The following is a 25516-nucleotide window of genomic DNA, read 5'->3' as shown; positions in this document are numbered from 1 at the left end:
CTCACCTGCACTTTTGTTTATATGAAAGAAGACCTTTTGCTTTTCCTGAACGTGATTTTTATTAGGCTGAAGAGGCTTCTCTTAAAGATGCCTAAAAATGCAACATTTGAAAATGGACAATAGTCTACTTTTTTTCACAAGTCACAAAAATACTGGAATGTTAGATCCCGGTCAACAGAGTGTTTATCATCTATTAGGTGGGAGCAATGAGCTGTCTGAATGTCCCACAGACTTGGCAAAAAAAAACTGTGAATGTTGTGTCCACACCAAGATTAAACCTAAAAGTGGTTCACTCCATTTATTTTTTACAGGTTCTTTTATCTGTCTTGCATCAGGACTTCTTAGCAGCTTCCTTTTCTCTCCACAAACTAGGAAAGGGAATGGTGTTAGGTAGGTGGTGGCTGTAGGTAATGCAGTTGCAACTGAGGCCAAGAGCATCCCTTGGATTCAGCCCAGGCAGGTTGTTGGTTGAACGGTAGCACTAAGAAGGACACTGCAAGCAGTGCAATGAATGCAGGGAGCCCTAGAAGAACCAGATTCCAAAGGATGTGCAGTAAGAGGCAGTTGGATGAGACCAGAAACCTGTGTGGAGAGAGGACATTGTGCTGTTCTTATTCCTGTGGGATAATTTCATACCACCAACGTCAACAAACCCGTTCCAAGTTAACAAGTTTTGGAGGGGGTGGTGATAAGGAGACAAAAGCAAAGAGGAGAAACGGTCATTGGGTAGAGTTGGGAAAGTTGATGGAAGCAGTTGTGGTTTTCAGATAAGGCAGCAGACTCTCCAAAGAACAGCAAGGTGGAGCAGGGTGTGCAACATTGAACCACCCTGCCACTTTATATTGTAGACTGCACCTATTTTACTGTGGCCACCTGGGAACAGGGTAGTAAAAAGTGTGAAACACTAATACTGCCAGGAATATAAGAACAATTATGTGCAGCTTTCTCTCTGCGGGAGACCATGCAGTGTTTATGTGAGGGCCACTGGAGGGTGTTCCCCACCTGGACATGTTTTGTATTACCATCACTGGTGGGGGGGGACAAAGACTCCAGAACAAGTTGTGAGGATCCACCCACTATGACCTCACCCTTGCTTGGACCATGCATAACAGGAGCAAAAGGGGAGGAACTCCCCCTGCCAAAGGAAGTTGTGGAGACCAAGCAGCAAACTTCAGCACTGGATAGGAGGTGTCAAGTACTGCAGCCCATGTTGGTATAGTTGCCTTCTTGTGTTGTAAATTACTGAGATTCTTGTCAGGAAGTAGGTAGTGCATTTCATTTCTCCACGTCTTTTTAGAGACAAGTTCAAAAAGCTATGTCACTTAGTGATAAGACGTTTGGCAGGCCATTGGACAACTACCACTAAGCCCCTAAGTCAGAGATTTCCAAACTGTGTGTAGTGTGTTGGCTGCAATGTGCAGGTGTGTTGCGTGAACGCTCCCCACACTCCTCCAGGGCTGGAAAGGGGTTAGTTTAACTTCAGGTTTGCTAGTAAAACTGAATGACTGTGTTGCGAAATGATGCATGACTTTAAAAGTGTGTCACCAACAAGTTTGGAAAGCTCTGCCCTAAGCTGCTGGGGAAGTCTGCCAGTATCAAAAGCATCCCTGGAGGAAGTCTGCTACCCCAGAGAATAGAACAGTGGCTAAGTCACAGTGTTTGATGGAGCTGGTGTTGAGCAGTTAGTCTATGGCTTGGAGACCACAGGTCGCAACACCATCTGCCACTCCAGAGCATTCCCCCAAAGAGCCCACAGGCATGAGGCTCTAGTACTTGATTCCTAAAGACTGGGGTGGCAGAAGTCAATAAGACAGCCATCTTCTGGACAAACAAGGCATAAACAGTGCCTGCCCAGTAGAAGTTTACTCCCACCAGAGGAACACTTTCTAAATACCGTATTTTTTGCTCTTTAAGACTCCCCTTTTCCCCCCTAAAAAGTAAGGGGAAATGTGTGTGTGTCTTATGGAGCGAATGCAGGCTGCGCAGCTATCGCTGAAGCCAGAACAGCAAGAGGGATTGCTGCTTTCACTGCACAGCGATCCCTCTTGCTGTTCTGGCTTCTGAGATTCAGAATATTTTTTTTTCTTGTTTTCCTCCTTCAAAAACTAGGTGCGCCTTGTGGTCTGGTGTGTCTTATAGAGCGAAAAATATGGTAACTTGATTTTCTGAATCAAAGGCTAGAAGGGAAGCAAAAAGGAGTGGCCAAGATGTGCTTGGAAACTGAGTAGAATAAATGCATACTAAGAAGAATGGGAAAACTTAACGAAAGTTAGAGCAGATAAATACCCCACACCACCTGGATGGATTCAGACTCTGGTTTATAAATTTGTTAAATAAACAAATTAGAAGACAGGCTTTTTTTCTACTCCAGCTGTGTGCAGTGAGGAATCCCAAAGTGACACTACTGCAGCGCTCAAGAGAGAAATGAGCAGGACCTTGGATGTGTGCATGGAGCTGGAGGGCACATTAACCTATCTAGCTTTAGATGTTACCCAAGTGGGACTGTACAGATTTAGAGCGTATATTGAGACTGTCCAGAGAACATGAAGAACAGGCAACTACAGTATAGTTTGCCTTGAAGCGAACCTAACTGCCTGGGAACCCTTAGTCCTAAATTCAAATATGTGGGGCTAAGCATGGTTACTCAGTAGTGGAGGAAAGGTACCCTACTTGGGTCTGAAAGTGATCCCCTTTAGTATTCACAACACTCACAGTGTATGGGGTCACAATACACTGACAGTGTCTTCTGCTGCTGAATTCTAGCTCTGCATCGATCTAGACAGCAGCTGTAAGAAATCTGCTAAAGGTGTGAGATATATATATATATATATATATATATATATATATATATATGGAAAGGAAGGGAATCTACTTCAAGGTAAAATTCTCTATAAGGCCACATAACCCAATATGGCAGGAAAGTTTTTCCACAGCATAAATCTTACAAAGGAGTTCCAACAGTGAGGCACAAATCACATTCTTGTCAAAACTGTCTGTGACAACTGCAGTAGTTCCCAGTAGTTCCTGACCTTTGAAGCAGGATTTCAAACAAGTTTTCATCTGACTTCTCCCTAACAGTTGGGATTAGCTCGCCACACACTGGGACTAAGGCTTGTTCCTGAGAGGCTGTTGTAGAATCTCTGAAGAGCCAAGCACATTAAAACACCTCATATGTCAAAATACTTCATTTGGAACATTTGTTTCCTATCATTTGTTGCACCACAGAAGCATATGCATAAGTTTAATAATTCATTGCATCCTGAACATGGTGCTTTAATTTGATTTCACCACTATGCATCTGGTATTAACAGCAACTATACACTGGAGAGGATTACAGTCGGGGATTTGGGCAGCAAGGCATATTCTTTCTATTTTTCCTTACAATTAGGGCTAATCCAGGAACAGGCTTGTGCCTATATCCCAGCTTCAGACAGTCCTTGAAACAGTGCAAGAAACCAACTGTTCCTGGAGCATATGCTATATAAGTCATTTTCAGTTTCATATTACTTTCTAGACTGACCTATTTGAAATTGATTCTTTAAACCTTCTGTGTGGGAGATTATGCTCATGTTTTGCTGATTAGAAACATGATTACAAAGTGTAGTATGATACAGTGCCCTCCTAAAAACAAGTTGTTTGTTGCTCATCCATTGTACTTAAAGTAGACCACCTCATCTTGCCTTATGGTAGGGGCCAACATGCACACTTACGATTCTGCTGAGCTGAGCAGTGTGGTTTCTGGAAAGGTAGAATACACAGCCTTGGGGAAAACAAAATTGATTGGTGTGATGAAGATGTTTTTTAATGCAAATTAAACAAATTATACCTACATACTAGCCTTCTTATTATTTCTCTCCTGTCTGAGAGTCTGTTACTTTGCAGTGCGTTTGATACACCAAATGACTCCTCATGAAATTTGAAAGTTTTAATTCTTCACAATGCTTTTAAGAAATATGTTCCACAAAGCAATTCAAAAAGGAACAAAATCCTGCCAGAACAGCAGGTACAAATGCTGTACCTAGTCTATGTGCAACCTTTCCCCCCCCCAACAATTTTACACAGCCTTGAACGTGCTTTTCACAATATGCAAAGTCATCATGCAATTGCAACACATCAAATGCTCTGTAGCTAACTATGTAGATGAAATCAAACTCTTTTTGAGAATATTAACGAACATTCCTATGGAAAGTTGTCATGGAAAAGAAAGGCTTCTTTAGCAAACATATCACCTGAGGTGCATTTCCTATCCTTATCCCTAAAGCAGACTTCTTATAAAATGTAAGTAATTTGCATTCACATTCCAGTTATATCCAGGATCACTTCCAGTATCTTACAATTTCTTGCTCTTTATCTTTCAGTAGTGGTGGGGAGCCTGTGGCCTGTAGTTGTTAGTGGACTTCAGCTCCCATAATCTCTTACTGGCTAGGGCTGATGGGAGTTTGGGGTCCAGCAACTCTAGAGGACCACGAGTTCCTCCCTCCTGCCCTGCAGCTTCTTCCTTGGTTCTTTCATCCTGCTTCCCCCTTTGACCCTCCAGAAGTTTTGGGACTACAACTCCCATGATCCCTAGCTAACAGGACCAGTGGTCAGGGATGATGGGATTTGTAGTCCCAAAACATCTGGAGGGCCGAGTTTGCCTATGCCTATACTACAGCTTAGACCCCAAACCCAAATGGTGGGTGCAATCTCTTCCCACTGGCACTTTTGAAAGAGATTTATTTTGAATCCTTTGGCCATCTTATGCCTGTTTCAAAACTGAGTGCTAATATTTTTCTAGGACTGTTGTACTTCCTGTTTCGGGGGAGGTCAATAACCCCCATGAGGACCAGAAGAGGAATGACTGCTGGGAGGAGTGCAGAGAGAAAAAACGTCATGCTGCACCTGTAGAAGCAAAACCAAACGCCTTCATCTACCTCAACAGCAGTAAAATACGTCTCTCCCTTCTCAACAACCATAGCTGGCACTGTAACTCTCCAACAGTTTGACTTTACCCCCGAAGGTACACTTTTCCATAGTCTCCCGAGACAGACGGATGCCGGCAACAAGGGGAAACCTCTCTGTATATGTATAGAAAAATAACATTTCTAATGGAAAGCACTGAACACTTTTTACTGGCATGTTAGCATTCCATGTGCAGGTGTTTTGTTTTTTTAAAATATACAATTCCTCCTCCACATATCACACACACCTGCTGCCTAAAGCAGGACAGTCTGGAGCAAGTATTATTATTTATTATTGACTTATTTAAGGTATAAACTGGCCATTTTTTCCTTTTTAAAGAGGTGCCTTCACCGCAGAAAAATGAAGATAAGTTGACATCACCAAGAATGTACACCAATGCTTTTCAGAGGTTCCACAAAAATATGGGAGAAAGGAGTGATTGCTTCTGCCTAGTTGTTGGTATCCATCTGTCTCGAGAGACAATGGAGTGTGCCTTCAGGGGTGAAGTCAAGCCACTGCATTAGCAGCAACAAAGTGACCTCCGTTGGGCACAAGCCTGGGCTGTGCATAGAGGCCCTGGGCTACTCAAACAACAAGACCCTCCTCTCAGACTCGCTGATGTAGTCGAAAGGAAAGCAGCGCAATATATTTGGCACCAGCTTGACTGCAGGAGCTGCCAGAAGGAGGCATACAAAGTGCTGTCCAACCATCTTTGGAACCAAAAGGTTGGTAATCCACAAGGCAGTGTAGCTGACACCTATCTCTTTCATTGGAGGAGTATGGTTTCTTGGCATACGTGTACATTCAGCTGCCTCATTCCAAGGATGGAACAACCCAATGATGGAGGCTGTTCCCACAAAATGAAGGGAAAATAGAAGGGTATTGACTTCTGGGTTAGCGCCATCGGCAATGGCGGAGTTCCTCTTACCGAGAGGAACCCGCTCCGTGAAAATCGGGTCTTGCCGCCGCGGCGAAGGCGGAGACCCTTTAAAAATCCCAGGCGGAGGAAGCCTGGGAACGTGGGATTCGGCTGACACCAGGAGTGCCTCCCCTACTCGCAGGGAAACCCTTTTTCGGGGATCCAAAGCGACGCGGGGTGAGTGGCGCGGTGTTTTGAATCAACCGCTACTTTTACGGAGTGAAGCTGCACAGCCGTTGCCGGAGAGCGCTGACTTTTTCCTGTGGACAATTGGACTCTAAACAAGTACCCGTGAGTAGAACGGAAAATTGGATTAAGAAACATTTTAATTTGGCACTGAAGCGGGAAGGTTCTAAACAGGAAGTCCGCCTCCCGTTTTTGTAAATAGATTGAAGCAAAGACTTTGCAAGCTAAAGTCTGGAAAGTCGTATATAAAGGTCTAAATTTCCTTCAGTTATTACCACCAAAACTCCTCTTGGAAGCAGGAGAAAAGGGGGGGGATTTTTGACTGTTCAAGCCTGCAGGAGAGAGAGTAAAGAAAGATAAGTTTCCACCGTCTCAAACCTGGGAACGGGGTGTCAGAGACAGAAATTTATGGGGAAGTTCATTGACTGTGAATGGAACGTCTTTTGCCAGATAGTTAAAAAAGAGAAACAAACTGATTCCAATGTTGCCTTTTGCATTCAAAAGAAACAAAATATTTGAAAAATGAAAGTAATTTTCTTTTGTTGGTCCTGCTTTCAAAAGATGGATACAAATAGAAATTGTCTCCTCTAGAGGGAGCTTGTTAAATTGTTGCTGGAGTCGATCTGGGGATTTCACAGCTGTGAAGATTAGGATCGTGAGACCAGACTCTGACCTTGAATAAAAATGTGTTTAGAAGAAGTTTTGGTGCTTGCTTTTTGCAAGACAAGCGCTTTGCTGGAGCAGATGCATGAGAAGATGGATTTGATGACTGTTGCAGTTAAAAACTTTGGACAAACGGTGAATACCCATATAGAAACCATTCAGGAACCAATCCAGGAACCTGTTTTGACAGGGCAAGTGCAAGTGCAGAAGATAATGGAGGAGGTTGCTGTTGAACCTCAAGTAACACAAATGGAGAGACTCGAGGCCTTGCAGGAGCATAAGCCACTGTTCTTGAAGTTTGAATCTGGAGTGGACCAGGGGGGGTCTGGAGTTGTGAGGGCTCTTAATTTTGGAAGGACTTTGAAACATGCTTTTAAATACTTTCTGGATTACAGTGTTGACTGTGGGGAATGGGACTGTGGGGAATGGGCTGATCCGCTGAGGGGAGATGGAGATATTTTTGGATTGGAGTCCTCCCAAGACCTACCCCCCAATGAGAAAGGAAATAAATTAAGAAAAAGATCAACAAAAGACAAAGTAAAGTGCAGGTATAAACAGCAAGAAGATCTGCAGAAGGGACATGGAAAAGACTTAAGAGCCTCGGACATAAGATCACCAGGTTGATGGACTAGATGGAATGGACAAGAAGGATTGACAAAACCCGAGACCAGGAAGAAGAGACGTTGGATGAAGATTGGAAGAAAGTTTTTTAAAAAATTATTTTGAGAATTAGTGTAAAATTAACGAGTATTAGGAAAAATGTTGGAATGAAACTATTTGGCTTTAGTAGAAATGATATAAGGAGTCATGTACAAATAAGTATTAAATTTTAAGTTTTAAGGTTTTTTTATGGTAAGATAAGGTTAAATAAATTAAGGTAATTAATAGGTTAGATTGTTAAGATAAATTATATAACAAAAATTGAGAAAGATGGAAAGAATTTGCCGAAACAATTAATTAAATTAGAATACAAAAAGGGAGGTGTGAGGAGGTCGATGAAACAAGTAAATGAAAGATAAAGATATGGAACATTGGATGTGTGTTTTTAATGTTATTGTTTTTTTTGCTGTATTGTTGTATTGTTTTTTATGCTTTTCTTTTTATGTATTGTAATGTATGTTTTGTCAATTTTTTTGTTGTTTTCTTTTCTTCTTTTTTCTAATTCTTAAACTTCTAATAAATATCATTTAAATAAAAAAAAAGGAAAATAGAAGGGTATCTAGTTCCAACAGCTATAAACAGAGGAAGTAAAGAGTGATGAGTCTTCCTACTGATGTGAATCTTTGGCCTTCTTCAGCATCATTCAGAAAAGGAAAATCTGCTTCTGAGTTTTCTTTTAACTAAAATCCAGTACAATCAAACAAATGTTGAGATGATGGAGTCAGGTGGTGGCTGTTACGGTAAGCAAGCCCCATTTGCAGTAAATAACCCAACATGGCAAGTAATTGTGATTTTTGTATAAAAGGCACTAGACTCAGATAAAGGTTTTTCTTCTTCTTTGTTTGATCCTTTTCTCATCTAATAGAAAAGCAATTACCTTTCAACAAGGTACAAGCTCCCGTATTTGCACTTGGGTAGATGGAAAAACAACTCTTTGGCCTAGGAAAGGGTAATTTGCAAATACAATGTGGTTGAGACACATTATCTCTTTGTAAAGAAGGAATTTTTCATTAGTCTAAATAGAATGACGAGAGGCTGTCCACTCTTTCTTTTTGTTCATCTTAGCTTTAGGACCATTAGTTATATGCCTTAAAACACCAGACATCAAGGGAGTCCAAACTGGAAAACAAAACTATATGATTGGACTCTTCACTGATGATTTAATGATTATGACACCTGACCCGCTGAACATGGGAGCAGCAAGACTTCAAGAGCTTAGCAACTTCACAATACTATCAGGCCTGCGGGTTAACTTCTCAAAATCTGAAGCTTTATGCTTCAATGTACCACCCAGCACCCAAAATTCATCCACAGAACTCACAGGCATTAGACTGTCACACGAAGCTAAGATAGTTAGGAATAAGTATAACAAGAAACCTTAACAGACTCTATTCACAAAACTATCCCCCTGTATGGTGGACAATTCTTTAAACTTTGGGGGGGGGGATTGGTATTTTTCTATGTTAGGGGAAGAGGAGAACTTTGGAAGGAACTTAGAAGGGCATATTTTAAAGGTCTAACAGCCATGCTTTACCTTGCTGCCTATTTTGTGCTTTTAAATCTCTGCTGGGGTTATCTCACCAGAGTACTTGCCCCAAACCTGGATGTTGGCATCCAGGGAATTCTCCTCTTCTATACCTATTTTTTTTCCTTGCCACCAACAAGATCATCTGAGCTTTGATCTCCCTGCTGGGATGCTGATGATAGGCTGGGTAAATAAAGTATGTTATGTGCTTCATCATTATTTGTGGTAAGATGGGTGACACAACTGATTCTAACTATTAACTGAAAGCAATACTGGATTCCTGCTTTCTGCCACTGATCTGTGTATTGTTTCAAAGCCTGTTTCCAACCGTGTGTAGCTGGACAGAGATTAGAATATTGGTGCCCTCCAATTCCAGACCTTCTTTATCTCTGATCACGTTCAAAATGATTTCTTTAGCTGAAAGATGTGAAAATTTTACCAAGATCTCTCTCAGCCTGTTGTTGTTGGACTGCAAACTAGCACCAGAGTGATAAGCATTGTCAGTGTCAGTAATGGCAGGCAGGCAGGCATTATTTGATTAATCAATATAAAATGAAGGATTTAGTATCAGACATTTCTGAGTCTCTTCCAAGCCTCTTATTTTAACATTTAAATGGTGCAAAGCATTGTCTGACATTTACAAAGCTGGATATCTTTAGCTCAGTCAGACAGCTTTTAAATTATTTTATAATGCTTAATTCCCATTTTAGTTGTTTCATTTGCTATTGCAGCAACATCCAAGATTGTGATTCTGTCTAATCCAATGAAGTTTCTATAGGTTTTAAGGCTAATTTCTACTCTTCCTGTAGATCATGTTTAAAATCTTGCTTCAGTTTGTCGAGAAGTTAGCTCTAGTAGCATAAAACTTTCCATTGCCTTGTCCTTTTTGACAGTTTAGCTGTCTTGGCTACCATCATGAGCTTCTCCTCTTCTCCTGAAAGCTCCACAACCAGGATCAGATCTTTCCATTAAATGTAAGATCAGATATATTTTTGCCTTTAAATTCTTTCCTTTTGCTACATCTCCCTTATCGGCATTCACAGTATCATTGGTTTTTTTAGTTTAAACAGGAATAAGAGCCTGATTTATGGCAACAATGGTCAGAGATAAAGATTTATGCAACCAATTTTGATTGGTTACATCCAGTGCTATTTTTCTAGGGGAAAAAGTTGCCAGAACTCACCATGAATGCCTCTTTTGTTCTCTTATAATGGCAGTGGGACCTACCTGAGAGGTACCGGAACAGAGTTCCAGTGAGTTCCAGCTGAACTTCCAGACTTTGGTGATAAGAAATGTGACTGAAAATGCACTGGAAAGTGCATAACACTTGCTTGACACAATGTTGTCTAATCCCCCTGCAAACTAATTCAGGGAGGCAAATGGTTTTCAGGATTTTTGTCAGAATCCTAAAAACTGTTCCTTGAAAATGTACCTTTATTGAGATTCCAAACTGCAGCCTCAAGGAAGCTCAGAAAATGCTGTGTGTGGTCCTTTACATGTTAAGTAAGCATTTCCAGGCATCTTCTGATGTTAGTGTATACCTCAAGAAAGGAGTGTGTGTGTGAAACTATCTCCACTAATGCAAACTATCATAACCTCCAGAACAGTATTATTCAAAATAGTACCAGCTTTCTTAGATACTGAGCAGCTAATGTCTTTTTGTTAGTATTCATACTAAACTTCCCTACTGCTAATCATGTCCCTGTTAGCTCCATCGGTGCCTGTTTTGTAATTGAACACAGACTGTGTAGTCTGTGCACCCCACAGGAAACCTAATGGGCTTTTCATTTTTCTGGTGCCAATGCCGGAGTCCCACTTTCCCTTGAAAATCAGGCTGATCGGCCATATGTCTCTCCAAACTTTCAGTGTTGGCTTTGCTTCTGTGACTTGCCATGGTACAAACATCCATTTAAACTGTCAGCATCTGGCTCATATATGACTATGGAGGTAGGAGAAAAGGCTCCTCTTCACTACAACATGACAAACAACATCTTCCCTTCAATCAACTGGATAGCAAATGCTCTTTAAACAGGAGGAGGAGATTAATACTGTAAACAGTGTGCTTGCCTTGTGCAGTTTGCCGTCTTCCAGCTCCTACATCTAACGTGGCTTTCTTTCCCCCCCACATTCATGTCCACTAGTATATGCCCAAGTTAACAGGGGTCTTTTTCAAGATGCAAGGACAGGGCACGCTTTATCAACACCCACCCATACAGTCCTCAGTTCCTCCCCTCCAATTGCCAACAAAATGCTACTGCAGCTTGCATAATAAAGAAACAGCTTGATTTCACAAAACCCCTTTAACAAATAGGGCAAGCGAGAGCACAACTGACTCCACCCCAAAGGCATTAGCCACAATGTCCAATTCATAAGATTTCTGGTCATGCACTCTTCTTAAACTGAGCAGGGGACTTGTTCATATTTTCAGCACCATAACTCTACACCTACACAAATTCCTACATGTTTACAGCAACAAAAAGGCAACAAGTCCCATCCACACTTTGATGTGACAGCAAATGCATGTCTACCAGCTGGAAGCCACAGTATTCTTGGTGCTTTTGCTTGTGTTGTATACCAATTTGTAGACAGAGAGAAACAGAACAGTGGGAGGCTGCTGGGATAATGAGTCACACCACACATTGGGTCCTTAGTATTAAAATATATCTTGGCAGGCCTCAAAACTGGAGTTCAGAGAAAGGTTACCAAGGTAATGAAAGATAAGACTATGGATCATGCTCTGTTTTCTAGAAAAATAAATATATACAGCACCTGGCCCAACAAAACAAAATTTGAGCTAGCTCCAGATATCAGTAGGTAAAAAGTTATTTTGAGAAAATTAGAGGTGTGTGCTATGGGAGGTGTGTGCTATGGGATGGGGTGGTCAGATCAGTTTTTGAGATGATTTTCCATTTTTGAAACGGGGGTCAAAGCTTAAAGTGTTGCTTGGTGTGAAGTCAATCTAGTTTCGATATTACTAACAGCATACTGGTAGCTTTAATTCAGCAGACATGTTCTCTGGAATTAAAGGAAGAAAACTTTGTCGTTATTTTTCTTACCACTTGTGAATTCCACACTTACCCTTTCTGCCAACGATCCAATGTCACCTGAAGCCAATGGATCTGCCACCAAAGATGTCAACATCCCACACAAAGGACTAGGCAAATCAGCCTCCTCGCCAAACTGCTGCTGAAGACAGCAAGGGACTATCATCATTTTATAGCTGAATAAATATTAAGCCTTTCTTCAACATACACTTCTGTGTCACAGGTGCTGCTTTTCTCCAATACACAAAAGTGTAATATCTTGTTACTGGCAAAATGTTATTTTTCTCCCATTTAGCACAACAACAGCTACTATGAGTGTTGTCATTGTGTGAGTATCACAGGCGGTACTGGATAGTGCCTGCAACATCACTAGTGCTGAGCAACAACTCCCTTCAAACTAGATAAATGTGTAACCCTGTACAGCAAGCATCTACCCAAGACTCTGGGTTTGTCTGAGTTAAGTCTTGAGATCCTTTCCATTTATGGTGAGAGCAATGGTAAGACATTCCAAGAAGCAAGACTCATTTGTGACAACTTACTCTCTGTGATTCTTCAATTTCCATCCAGAGTGGCTGTGCAGGGGCCTGTGAGCAGGTCTTCACATTTTCTAGGAAATCTCCTGGCAGCCTGCATCAAAAAGAATGTTAACAGTTCATTGTGTCAAACAGAACTGCAAACAATTAAAATGGGAGTTTACATGAACCTCCTTGGCTACTTAACCGAGGATCAACAACTTACCTTGTAATTAACAAAGCAAAATTAACAATAAACATTAACATAAAAATAACAACATAAAAATTAACAACGCTATTAGTACTCTTCTACACTAGAATTTCCTCTGGAATTTTCATGCTTTGCTCACTTACAATTTATGGGTCATCTGCATGATGTTATCAAATCATTGTCCTCCTGGGGTCTCCCTATGGTGATTCTGTCTTTTGTTCAGACTATACTAGCACAATCTCCACAGGGGTAGATCACCTTAGTACTATTCTTCTGTATTTTTCAAAAGCTGTACAGTGATATACCAGGTGGGTATACCTATCATCATGTATCTATTCTTTCACACACCTTCACTATTACCCTTTCCGGTCAGTGCTACTTTAATAGCATGCTTATTTTTAATTACTCTTTTAATTCACACTAAAACACCTTTTCAACTATAGTTTAAAAAATATTATTAAAATATTTCTCCAGGGCTGCTTGGTGTGTTTTAGTACAATTTTTTTAATGAATCTTTAAAAACACATGCAGCCTTTCTGGTTGGAATCATTTCTTAATCAGTTAATTTGTGCCAAAACAGTTTTTTAGCTTAGCCTTCCTTTTTTAAAAAAAAGTTGTTATAATCCCACAATAGCACCTAAATAAAAACAAAACAAAACACTTTTTCCATTTACTATTGCAGCAGGAGATAGGAGGTTTTATCAGTCAGCTATGAAAGATGGCAAGCTTGGATGCAACCCAATTTGTTTATAAAAGACTTTCTGTTTGTATCTGTCAAAGACTGTTTAGGTCTGGATAACATTAGGATAGCAAGATCACCTTAATATATATTTTTCCAGCTCTGATTTTAAAAATCAAAATGACTCCTTTAATAGAAGTGCAAACCCCTGTCTCACTAAAGTGCAAAGCAAAATTATCCATGTTCGTAACACACCCAGACCTGACCTCAGTGTCTCCCTAGCAAGTCAGAACAAATTATTTCAGATTCTTAGTGCTAGTCACAAAGAACTGGGTCACAGAACATGATGTGCGTGCGTAAGAGAGAGAGATGGACAGGTCTCGGAGAGGACAAAACTAATTTCTCTTGAGACAGCAAATTAAGCTGCATCTGTTCCGTTTCTTGAGCACTCCCAAGGTACGACTACCTGGGACCAAATAAATCATTCCCTAAACATTCCAGCTCCCTGCTCAGCTGCTTTGTGGAATTGTTAAGTCTTTTTTAAAAAGAAGAAGAAGAACAGAATGAGAGCAATAAGGATGATATGAACAACCTCATTTAGTCTTGGACAGATCATGCAACTATGAACTGTCCCCTCTGAGGAAAAAGCTGTCTGCTTTCACTGTCTGAATATCTGCCTCCAGGGGGCACTCAATTTTAACAGATTTACCAGAGCTTAATATTACACTACAGTGGTACCTCGGGTTACATACGCTTCAGGTTACATACGCTTCAGGTTACACACTCTGCTAACCTAGAAATAGTGCTTCAGGTTAAGAACTTTGCTTCAGGATAAGAACAGAAATCGGGCTCCAGCGGCACAGTGGCAGCAGGAGGCCCCATTAGCTAAAGTGGTGCTTCAGGTTAAGCACAGTTTCACGTTAAGTACGGACCTCCAGAATGAATTAAGTACTTAACCCAAGGTACCACTGTACTGAAAAAGTATTGAAAAATTACTATTAATAATATAAATAACAATTTTATTCATGCATTTAGTTAAAATTTGTATCCTGAACCATCACTAAACCTCAGGGTGAAGTACCACAATTTAAAACTAGCACTTCCAAATACAAGGGAATTAAACAATACATGATAAAACCCCATACACTTCAGAAGCTTAATTTTATGCAATTAAAATTAAATGAAAACGTCTTGCTAACAATCCTCAAAAACATAATAGCTTACTTAGGGGCATATTCTGAGAATATGATTCATACAGAATTCAAGCTAATCATAAACAGGGAGCATTTTGACAATTGCCAGTTAAAATAATTAAATCATTTTGAAATTGCTTTTGGGATTTTTTATTTTTTTTTTATTTTTTGGAAAATTCAAAAGCATTTCACTGTCCCGAAAGGATAATTCTTAGTTTAACACAATAAAGATTTTACAGGAAACTGTAACAAAAATCATAGAGCTATCCCTGGCTGGACACCACACCTTCCTTCAAACTAGATACATCTGGGCCTGCTGTATCCTAACCACCCCCCAGAACACCTAGCTTATTCTGGCAACACTTACACGTATTGGTCCTGATAGGATTGGGACAGGTGTTCTTGAAGTCTGCTAACCTCCAGTTTCAGTTCCTAATGGAGATCACAAAGAGAACCTGATGCACGTGCTCACTTCGGCAGCACATATACTAAAATTGGAACAATACAGAGAGAACCTGATGCACAAGTATGGTAGCTACTATACTAGCACAAAGTAAAGTGGGGAAGTCTGTATGGGTCTACCTTGCAAGGTTCTGTGTTCAATTCTATAAACTTTTCAATGTTTCTTTTTTAAAATGTTTATTGAACTTTCAGTTTAACATTTCAAAATAAACAATTTACATAATACCATTTAATCAGTGGCTTCCCTCCTTCCCCTTCCATGGTTCATTTTGTTTGCCTATTATACCTGCATATTTTACTATAACCATTTTAGTCAGTTCTCTTTACTATAACCATTTTAGTCATTGTACAATACTCGAATATTAGTTAACCTGTCGAATTTATCTTAATTCTGCCAGCATTTTCAGCTGTGTGCAATTATTTTCCATATACTCAGCAAAAGGTTTCCACTCCTCTTCTTGCTCTCTTCTATATGTTAGACCTGCTAGTTCCACAAATTCTATCATCTTAAATTGCCAGTCTTCCTTACAAGGGACCTCCCTCACTTTCCATTTTTGGGCTAATAATACATGAGCTGATATTGCAGCATACATAATTTTTTCTGACACCTGGGAACTTCTGCTTGAACTATTCCTAACAAGAATGCCTTTGATCTTTTGGGGAAAGTTGTTTTAAACATTTTTTTCATCTCATTGTAAATCATTTCCCAATACTCTTTAACCTTTTTACATGCCCACCACACATGAAAAAAGGTTCCCTCCATTTCTTTACATTTCCAACACAAATCTGATTCTACTTTATACATCTTAGACAACCTACTCAGAGTTAGATACCATCTATGGATCATTTTCATGTGATTCTCTTTCAGTGTATAGCATGCAGTAAATTTCAAATCATATCTTTTTTCCATTCTTTGAGGCAGCTTAAATTATGAACAATCAGGATCATTTGGAATAATTTTAGGAAGTACAGTGGTACCTTGGTTCCCGAACGGCTTAGTTGCTGAACAAATCGGCTCCCAAACACCACAAACCTGGAAGTGTTCTGGTTTGTGAATGTTTTTCGGAAGCCGAACATCCGACGCGGCTTCCACTTGAGTGCAGAAAGCTCTTGCAGCCAATTGGAAGCTGCACCTTGGTTTTCAAACGGTTTTGGGAGTCGAACAGACTCCGGGAACGGATTAAGTTCGAGAAACAAGGTACTACTGTATATTAATTTTGATGGCTGAAATTTAACCTAGTAGGGAAAGCTTCATCCTTTACCTTATTGCCAACTCTTTTTAAATCTATTTCCACGGTTTAATATAATTATCTTGAAATAAGTTGAGATTTCTCAAGGTCAGTCAAATCCCCAAATTTCTCGACTGCTCATCCATGCTTTTGACTAACATCTTGGTCTTTTCTGTGTCTATTTTAAAACCCACCACTTCTCCAAAACATTTAATTTGCTCTAATGCCTTGGGAACACTTATGTTATATTGTTCCAATGTTAACTCCACATCATCTGAAATTTTTCCGTTTCATTTGTTTAAATATCAAAGAGTTATGTTAGCAGTTTTTGCACTGTATGCATACTGCTCCCCATCCAGTAGTCTATGTGTTCCTTTTCCTAGGGTAGCCTCTGCTATCTGTCATAGACTGAATATGAGCCTTTGGGATCTACAATTGTGAACCTGTTATTCATCATTTCCCATTCCTTATCATTATTACCAATTCTGACTTGGTTTTTCTGTGGTCATAGAAATTGATGGGGGATACTTCTGGTTAATACACAACTAACTAACTCCAAATACAGCTGCCAGCCTGCTGATGGGGGCATCTGGATGAGAACATGTGATACCACTGTTGTAATATCTGCACTAGCTGTCCATCTACTGCCAAGCTGGGGTAAAGATCCTCATATTGTCTTATGAAGCCCTGAAAAACTTAGGTCCAGAGTACCTTGAGGACCACCTGAACCCTTATATCCCTGCTTGGTGACTGAGATGATCTTCAGGAGCATTGTTGGAACATTGCTGGTTGTTTCCCAAGTTGGTGAGGATCATTTGACAACAAGAAACCCAAGACTTTAGTGTCATCAGCCCAGTATCGTGGAGTACTCTGACAATAGAGATTTAGCAGGTGGCTTCTGTTTCAACTTTTAAGCTCCTGCTGAAAACTTTTCTAGTCCATAAGGCTTATGCAGGCAATTAAGAATACATCTTTCCATAGTAGTTGACTATTTTCTGATTTTAACATTTTTACATGTTTTTTATTGTACGGTTTTACATATTTTAAAAAATAAATAGCAGTATATAAATATTTTTATAAGTAAATAATTGTTCACCCTAGACTGTAAAATATATATATCACTCTAGATTCCTCCTAGTCCCACATTACCTGTACTACCATTCTGTATTCATCCAAGGTGACTGTTAGTTCTTCAGCGTGTTTTGTTTTCTGTGAACACAAAACATAATCAAACATAATAAAAACCAAACAAACAAGAAAGTAACTCAACCTTATCTCAAAGCAAACCATAATCTTATAGAACCTCTGTCACCAAACTAATTTTTCAAAATATGTATGGTTTCTTTTCAGAACCAAGTTATGTCTAGAGATGAGGTTGCAGTGACACCTAGTGATCCCTGAACACAGAGACAAGCCAAAGCTGTAAAAAATGTCAGAGGAAGGATATATATAATACTTCAAAGATTATCAAGTCATACAAATAGGACCATAATGTTTAATCAATTCTAACTTTAAATTGTTTTTACCCGTGTGGAACTATATTCAATCAAATAAAAGTTGTGCAACTAATCACAATTAATCAACTAAGATTTGTTCAATTAGGTGGCAATATAACGTACAAACTAGCAACTTATCATGATGTCATTCAGATAGCTTCTTTCCCAATGGAAATACAGGGAAATTGTCTTCATGACACAGGTGGATGCTGCAAATGACTCCCTGTTCATACCACTGGAAACTACCACTCAGTCCATGGACTCACCAATGTACAAAATTGTTCAATGGGTAACCTGTAATTAAACCCAGTGTGTTGACAGGATAGCAAGAACTCTCTTATTCCATGCAAAGAGGTGTGCAACTTGAAAATTCACCACATTACGAACAATATGTGGTGCTACTATCACCCACAGTGTCACTGAACCCAGGAAAACAGATACTCCCAGACGCTCACCTCCATCATAGCACCTTAATTTCAGACTTCCAATTTGTCATTTTCCCTATATATACCTCACCTCATTTAGGGCAGCATCTTTGCAGGAGATAAGGTTTTCATATTCAGAGATCTGGGACTGCAAGAAGAAAGCAGAATACAAATAGATGCCCTCAAATCCATACTACAAAAACAGCAGTCATCTGACAAACTAGTTGAACATGGGTATTTTTAAGTACCTTCATTTTAGCCTTCTTTGTAAACAGGTCTTTGATTTTACACTTTGAGCTTTCTTTCTCCAGAAGCAGTTTCTTGTTCTAGAAGACAAATGCAACAGACTTTTAACATTTCTACATTTCTATCTCCCATGTGCTGCATCAGTTTGCTATTACACAGCCTCTGGGGTTTTTTTTTAGATTAATAAGGAAGATACCCATTCTGAAGGGATATCATGGTGTGTGCATATGTGTGATGATATCCTGGACGAGGACATGTCACTTCTTGTATGGAATTTCATTACACATGCAGTGACTTGTATGTAATGGATGCTTATTCTCCATTGTGCAGTTGACAGCTGAGATTTCACCTGTACTGTAATGCCACAAGTGCAAACAGCAGCAACCTGCACTGAACCACATGTCTCATTTTCTTACATTTGTGTTATCCTACAGCTGACATGGCTGGTTTTACTTTTTTAAAGTCCCCATTGCCCCTGCTCACCATCTCCTGCACTTTATCCAATTGAACAGAAAGGAACTGCTGCTCTTTTACCTAAAGTTTGGAAGAGAACGTTACAGTTTGATTAGCCTGTATGAGGATCCAGAATTCCAATATAACATTTTTCAGCAAAAGGATAACTTGAAGTGGTTTGTGAAAGCTTCTTGTGCAGATATATTATCCAAACAGGCATAAACAGTAGCAGTTTCTAAAAAGCCAGCTGTCACAAGTTCATCAGGAGTCAGGAGTGTCAGGAGTGCTCTGATGGTGTTTCCTGCTTGGCAGGGGGTTGGACTCGATGGCCCTTGTGGTCTCTTCCAACTCTATGATTCTATGATCTAACAAGCTTTATAGAATTATCCACATGCACAACACATTTGCATGTGTATTCAACTACATGAACTCCTTTCTTCTCTGTTTCAGAAGAACTGACTGAGATAAAAACCCAAACTCTCCAACCCAAAATCCAAAATGTAATTTGAATAACTCAAACAAATTGAGACAACGGTGTATAAGCTTTACAAAACAGGAAGGTTTACCAGAAACTAAACTGAAGCACCTACCAGCTGTCGGGCTTGTGTGTGCAGTTTACTATTTTCTTCTTCCAGACTTTTTGAGAAAACCTTCAGATCCTCTAATTCATTTGCCAAGACCCTAGCTTGTTCCAAGGCTGGCTGGGTGCTGTAATAAAGAATGGTGGCTGTTTAGTTATAATGATCTGAATTCTACCTCCAAACTTCACTATCATCAAGCTACCGTATGTGAGAAAGACCCAAGAACTGGAGACGAAACAGGGGGTTGAAAAGTGAAAAAAAAGCTTAATCCAAACCCAAACATATGTTGAGTAGGTAGGACTGTATTCAGAAGGGAAGGAAATAGGGAATGGTATTGAAGGTAAGGAAATACATGCACATCAGAGGGTACAGTGTAAGATTACAATAACTCTTTTCAGCACAACCAATGGCCCCTCAATGTTCCATAGATTCAACGAAGCTCTTGCCCCACTTCCTACAGCCCTGTCTATTTGCCTTCTTGTATTAGTCATAATTAATGATACCAGGTCAAGCACTTCCAACATTTACCCTTTCAGCTTCCCCTTCAAGTCACAGATCTCCTCAGAGAGTCTTGAGTTGAGCTCTTCTGCAGCCTCAATAGTCTTTTGCAGCTTGGTGTTCTGCACTGCTAGCTGCTTGTTGCCATGTTGCAGATCTTGGATGCTGTTTGTTAGGTCTACAGCATCTTCCCTTTTGTTAGGAAAAAAGCAGGTGGGAAAATAAGCCAGAATTATATTTTCCCTTTGTTTAAATCATGAATAAATTTACATCAAATTCTGTTTTTCCTTCCTCTGCAGGTGATCAGAAGAAGGTGGCTAGCCTTCACCAAGACTGTTCTTTCAAGAGGAAGAGAGAAAATAATCCAAAATAACAAACATTTTACATATCTATTTATATTAGGCCTCACAGAACTCTTGGAAGGCAGGAAAGACAAAATTATTATACAGTGGTACCTCAGGTTAAGTACTTAATTCATTCCGGGGGTCTGTTCTTAACCTGAAACTGTTCTTAACCTGAAGCACCACTTTAGCTAATGGGTCCTCCCGCTGCCACCGCACCACCGGAGCACGATTTCTGTTCTCATCCTGAGGCAGAGTTCTTAACCCGAGGTAATATTTCTGGGTTAGCGGAGTTTGTAACCTGAAGCGTATGTAACCAGAAGCGTATGTAACCCGAGTTACCACTGTATTAGTGAAGCTGGAGATTAATCTGAAAAGCACAACATGTACAGCAACATTCCCTAAACCTGTGTCCCCCAAAAATACAACTCCAATCAGCCTCAACCAGCATTGCTAGTGGTCAGGGATGATGGGAATTGTAGACAAAAATCTTTGGAAAGTCACCACCAGGGCAAGACTGATGTAGAGTCTCAATTTTTTAAAATGTTACTATTCTGCTTTCTTAAAAGTTGAGAAAGTCACATATTCATGTATCTTCTCCATCCTCCATGCATGCATGCATGCAAGCAAGCAAGCAGCATTAGAGTTCAAGCACAAATTCTGGCCAGGAAAAATACATTGGGCGGGAGAGGAGCATGGCTCCAGAAGGTGTATGGCCTGGGGAGAATTCTGAGGGCCAGATAAGGAGGCCTGCATTTGGCACCCAGGCCAGAGGTTTACCATCCCTACTCTAACTACTCATCATCTTAAAAGAAAATTCACCATGCCTCAGGTTCCCTTAGAATACTAACAATACAGACATCTCTCAGGGAATTTAATATTGAAACCAAGGCCATGTGTAAGGCAATATCTGACTACTACAATTACTAACCCCTCTTGTCGACAGTCTGAGATCCAATCTTTCATAACTGCACAGAAGGTAGAAAAATCAACAGCAATCCCTCTCTCTTGAGGGTCCAACCTCTTATATAGAGACCGAAACCTCCAGTCTTCACAGTTCTGCCCTGTCATCTCCTGCAAATATTCAATGATTCGGAAGACAGACACCTCTCCTATAACCAGAATACAGGTAGACAGAATTACACAGGTAGGTAGAAAACTCAAGTATAAAAATTGCATAGAACAATAAATCTGGATTTAGTTGTCTCTGCTATCTACCAATGCAAGCTATTATGATATGTTTTATACGTCTTTGTTTCTCCAGTTTAGAAAAAATGAGGCATTTGTAACTGATAAAATCGTCAGTCATAAATATATGAACTATATATATAAACTAGTCTACATATCTGTATTGTTTTAAAATACCCCATAGCAGTAGCTCACAAAGCAATTTTGCTTCGTCTGAAAAGTAATGTGAATTTATATTTAATTTTTAATACATTAACTTCTGGTCTCCATGATTAAAGAAAATGAGTGATGTATCAGGAACCAACTTTCAAGAAAAATAGGATTTTTAAAGGAATAGTAGCTTTGTACCACTGCTTCCCTTTCCCACCCATTTCCTTCTTATTATCACTTATTTTCTTGTCTTTTCTTCTCTTTCTATTATACCTTAAAATAAATTTATGTAACTTTGAAGTACTAGGAGGAGTCCTGGATAACGTCTATCAATGAATGATTAAAAAAAAATCTTTTTTGCACAACCCAGTCAATAAAACTTCGTCTAAGAAGAAGAAAGTATTCCATATAGTACCATATAGTATTCTACTAGGACTTATTGTCATTAAAGTTGACCTGGAATTGTATGCTTCTTCAATACAGTGATGTTAGGTTCACTGACAAAATGACATATAGCCAAGAGTCTATAATATATAACCTGATGCTAAACTATTCTGAAAGGTATTTGCACATCTTAACAAAAAACTGATCTCCCAGCAGTTTTGGAGACTGATAGTTTTCAACTGATATTAAAAAACTTTCTACCTGTTTGTTCTGGATCACAGGCCTTGAATGTGCATTTCAGAACATGTTCTTCAGAGCACTGGCCTGCATTCAGGGTGAGATTCTTGCTGCTGACGCCAATGCTGTCCCGTGGCATTGCTAAGGAACATGAGGAAGTAATATTTATATAAATGATTTTTTTTCTAAGCCTAGATTATCTGCAGACCAAGTCATCCTTCTGGGGCTGTTATGAAATGTATTTACAATCCCGATACTGAGGTGAGGGCATCTCAATCTGCTTGATAAAACCTTGGTAAATCAGCTAAGGGGAAAACTATGGTGGAAATCATATGAACTGGGGTGCTTCCAGATGACCTTTTTACTGAGCATGCATCTTGATTTGTCTGCAGGGAGATTTATTGTTACCTCAAAGCAAGTGTTAATTCAAACTTTCCAGTGCATTTCCCCAACACTTTCCTTTTCATTAAAAGTCTGATCTTTTGGGGAAGCAGGTTTGCTCCTCCTTATTAATTATAACTGCGTGACCTGGATTTGCTGATATGTGACTGAATCCCAACCAAAAATGGCAACAGTCTGGAAGTGCCCTGAGGAAGGGGAAATTGTTCTAGGAGCAGATGTTTCTGACGCAGTTACAATACTGTTACATGACTGGCAGCTTAGAATGACCAATGCCTACTTTCTCTCGACAAGAATGCAGTTAACTGTCCAACTGCTTCATTTTCAAGTGACTTGTAATAAATATCCTCCATCATCACACACAGGTAAGTTCCTCGACAATCAGAACTTGGTTCCACAGATGCGTTCTTATCCAGGAAAAATAGATTATAAGGTCACTTCTGTGTGTACCTGCAACAAGCAAAACAAGAACATAATTCCAGTATCTGTGAAGCAAAAAAGCTACCGGTACTTTGGTAATTTGCCAGGCTTTGTGAAAGTAGCAAAATTAAACTCATTTGGACTGCCCCAACAACTTCATCTGTTCGAAGCACAAGTTTCATAAGACTTTAAGGCTATGTAACACTATACCCACTTATCTGGGAGTAAGCTTCCTCAAACTCAGTAGTACTTACTTCTGAGTAGACATATATAGGACTGCTGTGTGAAAGTTAAACCTGGCTTAAACATTGCATTAAGAAATACAATGATAAAATAGGGAGTTCCTTTCATATCTCTTTGTGCGGCAGTAGCATGGATGTAGTTGACTAATTTGGAAGGTTTTCTTTGCTAACATCAGAATTATATTAGAAAACAGTATTTTCTCTCCTAAAGGGCACCCTGTGCTGTGTGTGCCCAACAGGCACAGGATTTCAGTTGTATCATAGTGTCGTGGACCTTGGATTGACTATATGATTTGCTATTTCACATATGTGGAGTGACCCCCCAAATTTAGGTTTATTTAAATCAAAATAATGTATAATTAGGTTGAGATCCCTCCCTATGATGGTGTGGTTTTAGTTTGAACAAATTAATTGGGGAGTCCAACCTACTGTGAATAGCATATTCTATGGAGGTGATGCATGGGGTTGGCACATCTATCTTTCTTTTTCTCAATTCAGAAAGAAGCTGTTTTTGGGGGTGAAGGGATGCATTATTGCATGAGAAACAAGAGAGGATAGATATGGATTGCGTATTCACTGCTTCACAAACCAGCGGTGGGAAGGCATTGGATGCAGAATTAACAAGTGTACGCAGCCACAGTATTTAATCCAAAGTAACAGTTTATTTGGTAAAATAGTATGTATTAATAGCTGTGGAAGGCCAGGTTGCATTTGAAAGGGGGGTAATTAGGGTTTTTATTGATTTATTGTGGATGGCGGTAGGGGTCTGAGGCAGGGGAGGAGGAAAGCTGTTTTTGAGCCGCAATCCTGAGCCGAAAGTTTGGCTTTGGCTGTTCTCCCTATGAAGGCAGCTCAGTTAACAAGATATAGGGATAAAGGGCTGGTAGCCATAGTAATATTTGTCTGCAGGTCGGTAGAAACCCCAAGGTCGTTGGACGGAAGAATCTTTTTAACCTGCTTTTTTAAAGACATTTTCAATGGCAATGGATTTCAGAATATTTTAAGTGGCTTTAAGCTTTCTTTTCGAACTTGTGCCTGCCGCAACTGGTCTCCTCGGGGAGGAAAATAAATTCAATCAATAATTAAAATTTCAATAAATAGCTCGAGCATGCTTTGTAGCTTGCAGCGTAGCAGCTTAGCCATTATGGGCTGCCAACAGACGGCTTAAGCGAGGCCGGGTTGCTTTTGCTTCTCGAATTGGCAGCAACGTTAGGAATTGGCTTTAAATCCACGGGCGGGAGATTTTTGGAGACCCTCAGCCACGACACGGGTTAGGTCTAAAGGTTCACCTGCGAAGAGAGAGAGAGGCGTTATCGTGGCTTTTTACCAACTGAAACGGGGCAGATTTGTCCAGAAAGGAATCTACCGTCGGGGGGGGGCGTGCAGGAAGGCCGTTTAGCGGGGACTCTTTGTTTTCGCACCGCGCAGCTCTCTCAAGCAGCCTTTATTCGCGAGGCTGAGGAAGAGCAGCCCCTCACACGAGGGAGAGAAGCCAACCGAGAAGCCGAGGTCGAAGCTTCCGAGCGAGGGAAGGAGACGCGGACGGAGAAACCTTGTCTCAGCGAGAGCCGAAGCACAAGCGGGAGATACCCCTCCGCCGCGGCCTCCAGATAGCGGGAGACGGGGAAAGCCGGCCTCGCGCGCCGAGGCGTTGCTATGGGAGACGCAGGCGGGAAGAGAAAGGCGGGAAAATGCGGAAGCGGTGACTCTTGCGCCTGTTCCTTGCGCCCGTTGGTGTTTCCTTAGGAAGGTGGAGAGGCAGGAAGTTACTGTGTCAAGCCTTTCTCCACCATGGAAAGATGTGCTCGCCTGCTGGCTAGCTCACTCTCCACCAAACTTTTCTAGCCAGCCATGGGCGTAGCCAAGGTGGGGGGGGGCAGCTGCCTCTCCTTAATCAATTATTAAGAAATAATTATTAATTTCTCTACCATCCGTCGTCTGAAGAGAACAGAACAATTTACTGTACAATAAAAAGCACACAAAAATGCTTGCATGCCATGTGGGAATATCTTTGGGAGAAGAAAAGTCTCAGGAGTGAACCCTGCACAACATGGACGTAGCTAGGATTTATTTTGGAGGGGGAAGGCTTCATGTTAGGGGGAAGAGAAACTCAAGTATTTGTATTGATGGGGGGGGGGGCTTGGCTACGCCCGTGCTACACAAATTCAGAGTGGAGTCCCTAAGGCGGTTGGATGCTGCCTTGTATGCCTCCTTCCCGCGACTCCTGCAGCC

General features: G+C 40.4%; 1 protein-coding gene across 8 annotated transcripts; it reads right to left on the bottom strand.

Annotated features, from left to right (window-relative positions):
* Positions 1–272: 272 nt before the first annotated feature.
* KASH5 (KASH domain containing 5) lies at positions 273–23037 on the bottom strand. 8 transcript variants are annotated; one of them, XM_080976218.1, is made up of 15 exons: positions 22903–23037; positions 22248–22364; positions 21196–21376; positions 19954–20115; positions 19435–19552; positions 18875–18925; positions 18394–18471; positions 18237–18293; positions 17374–17433; positions 14901–14965; positions 12478–12565; positions 11973–12080; positions 3711–3760; positions 3030–3140; positions 273–582 (listed from the first exon to the last, which is right to left on the bottom strand). In XM_080976218.1, the coding sequence occupies exons 1-15, from the start codon at positions 22976–22978 to the stop codon at positions 387–389; spliced, it is 1518 nt and encodes a 505-aa protein (XP_080832344.1). In that variant the 5' UTR covers positions 22979–23037; the 3' UTR covers positions 273–386. The 8 variants fall into 8 exon arrangements, with proteins under 8 accessions (XP_080832344.1, XP_080832345.1, XP_080832346.1 ...); XM_080976219.1 differs by having other exon boundaries at positions 11973–12077; XM_080976220.1 differs by lacking the exon at positions 3030–3140.
* Between the last annotated feature and the right edge of the window lie 2479 nt (positions 23038–25516).

This window comes from Podarcis pityusensis, assembly GCF_964106645.2.
Source record: "Podarcis pityusensis genome assembly, chromosome: 13".
NCBI lineage: Eukaryota > Metazoa > Chordata > Lepidosauria > Squamata > Lacertidae > Podarcis > Podarcis pityusensis.
Note: the sequence above shows the minus strand (reverse complement) of the source record. Positions and strands in the feature narration are given on the sequence as shown.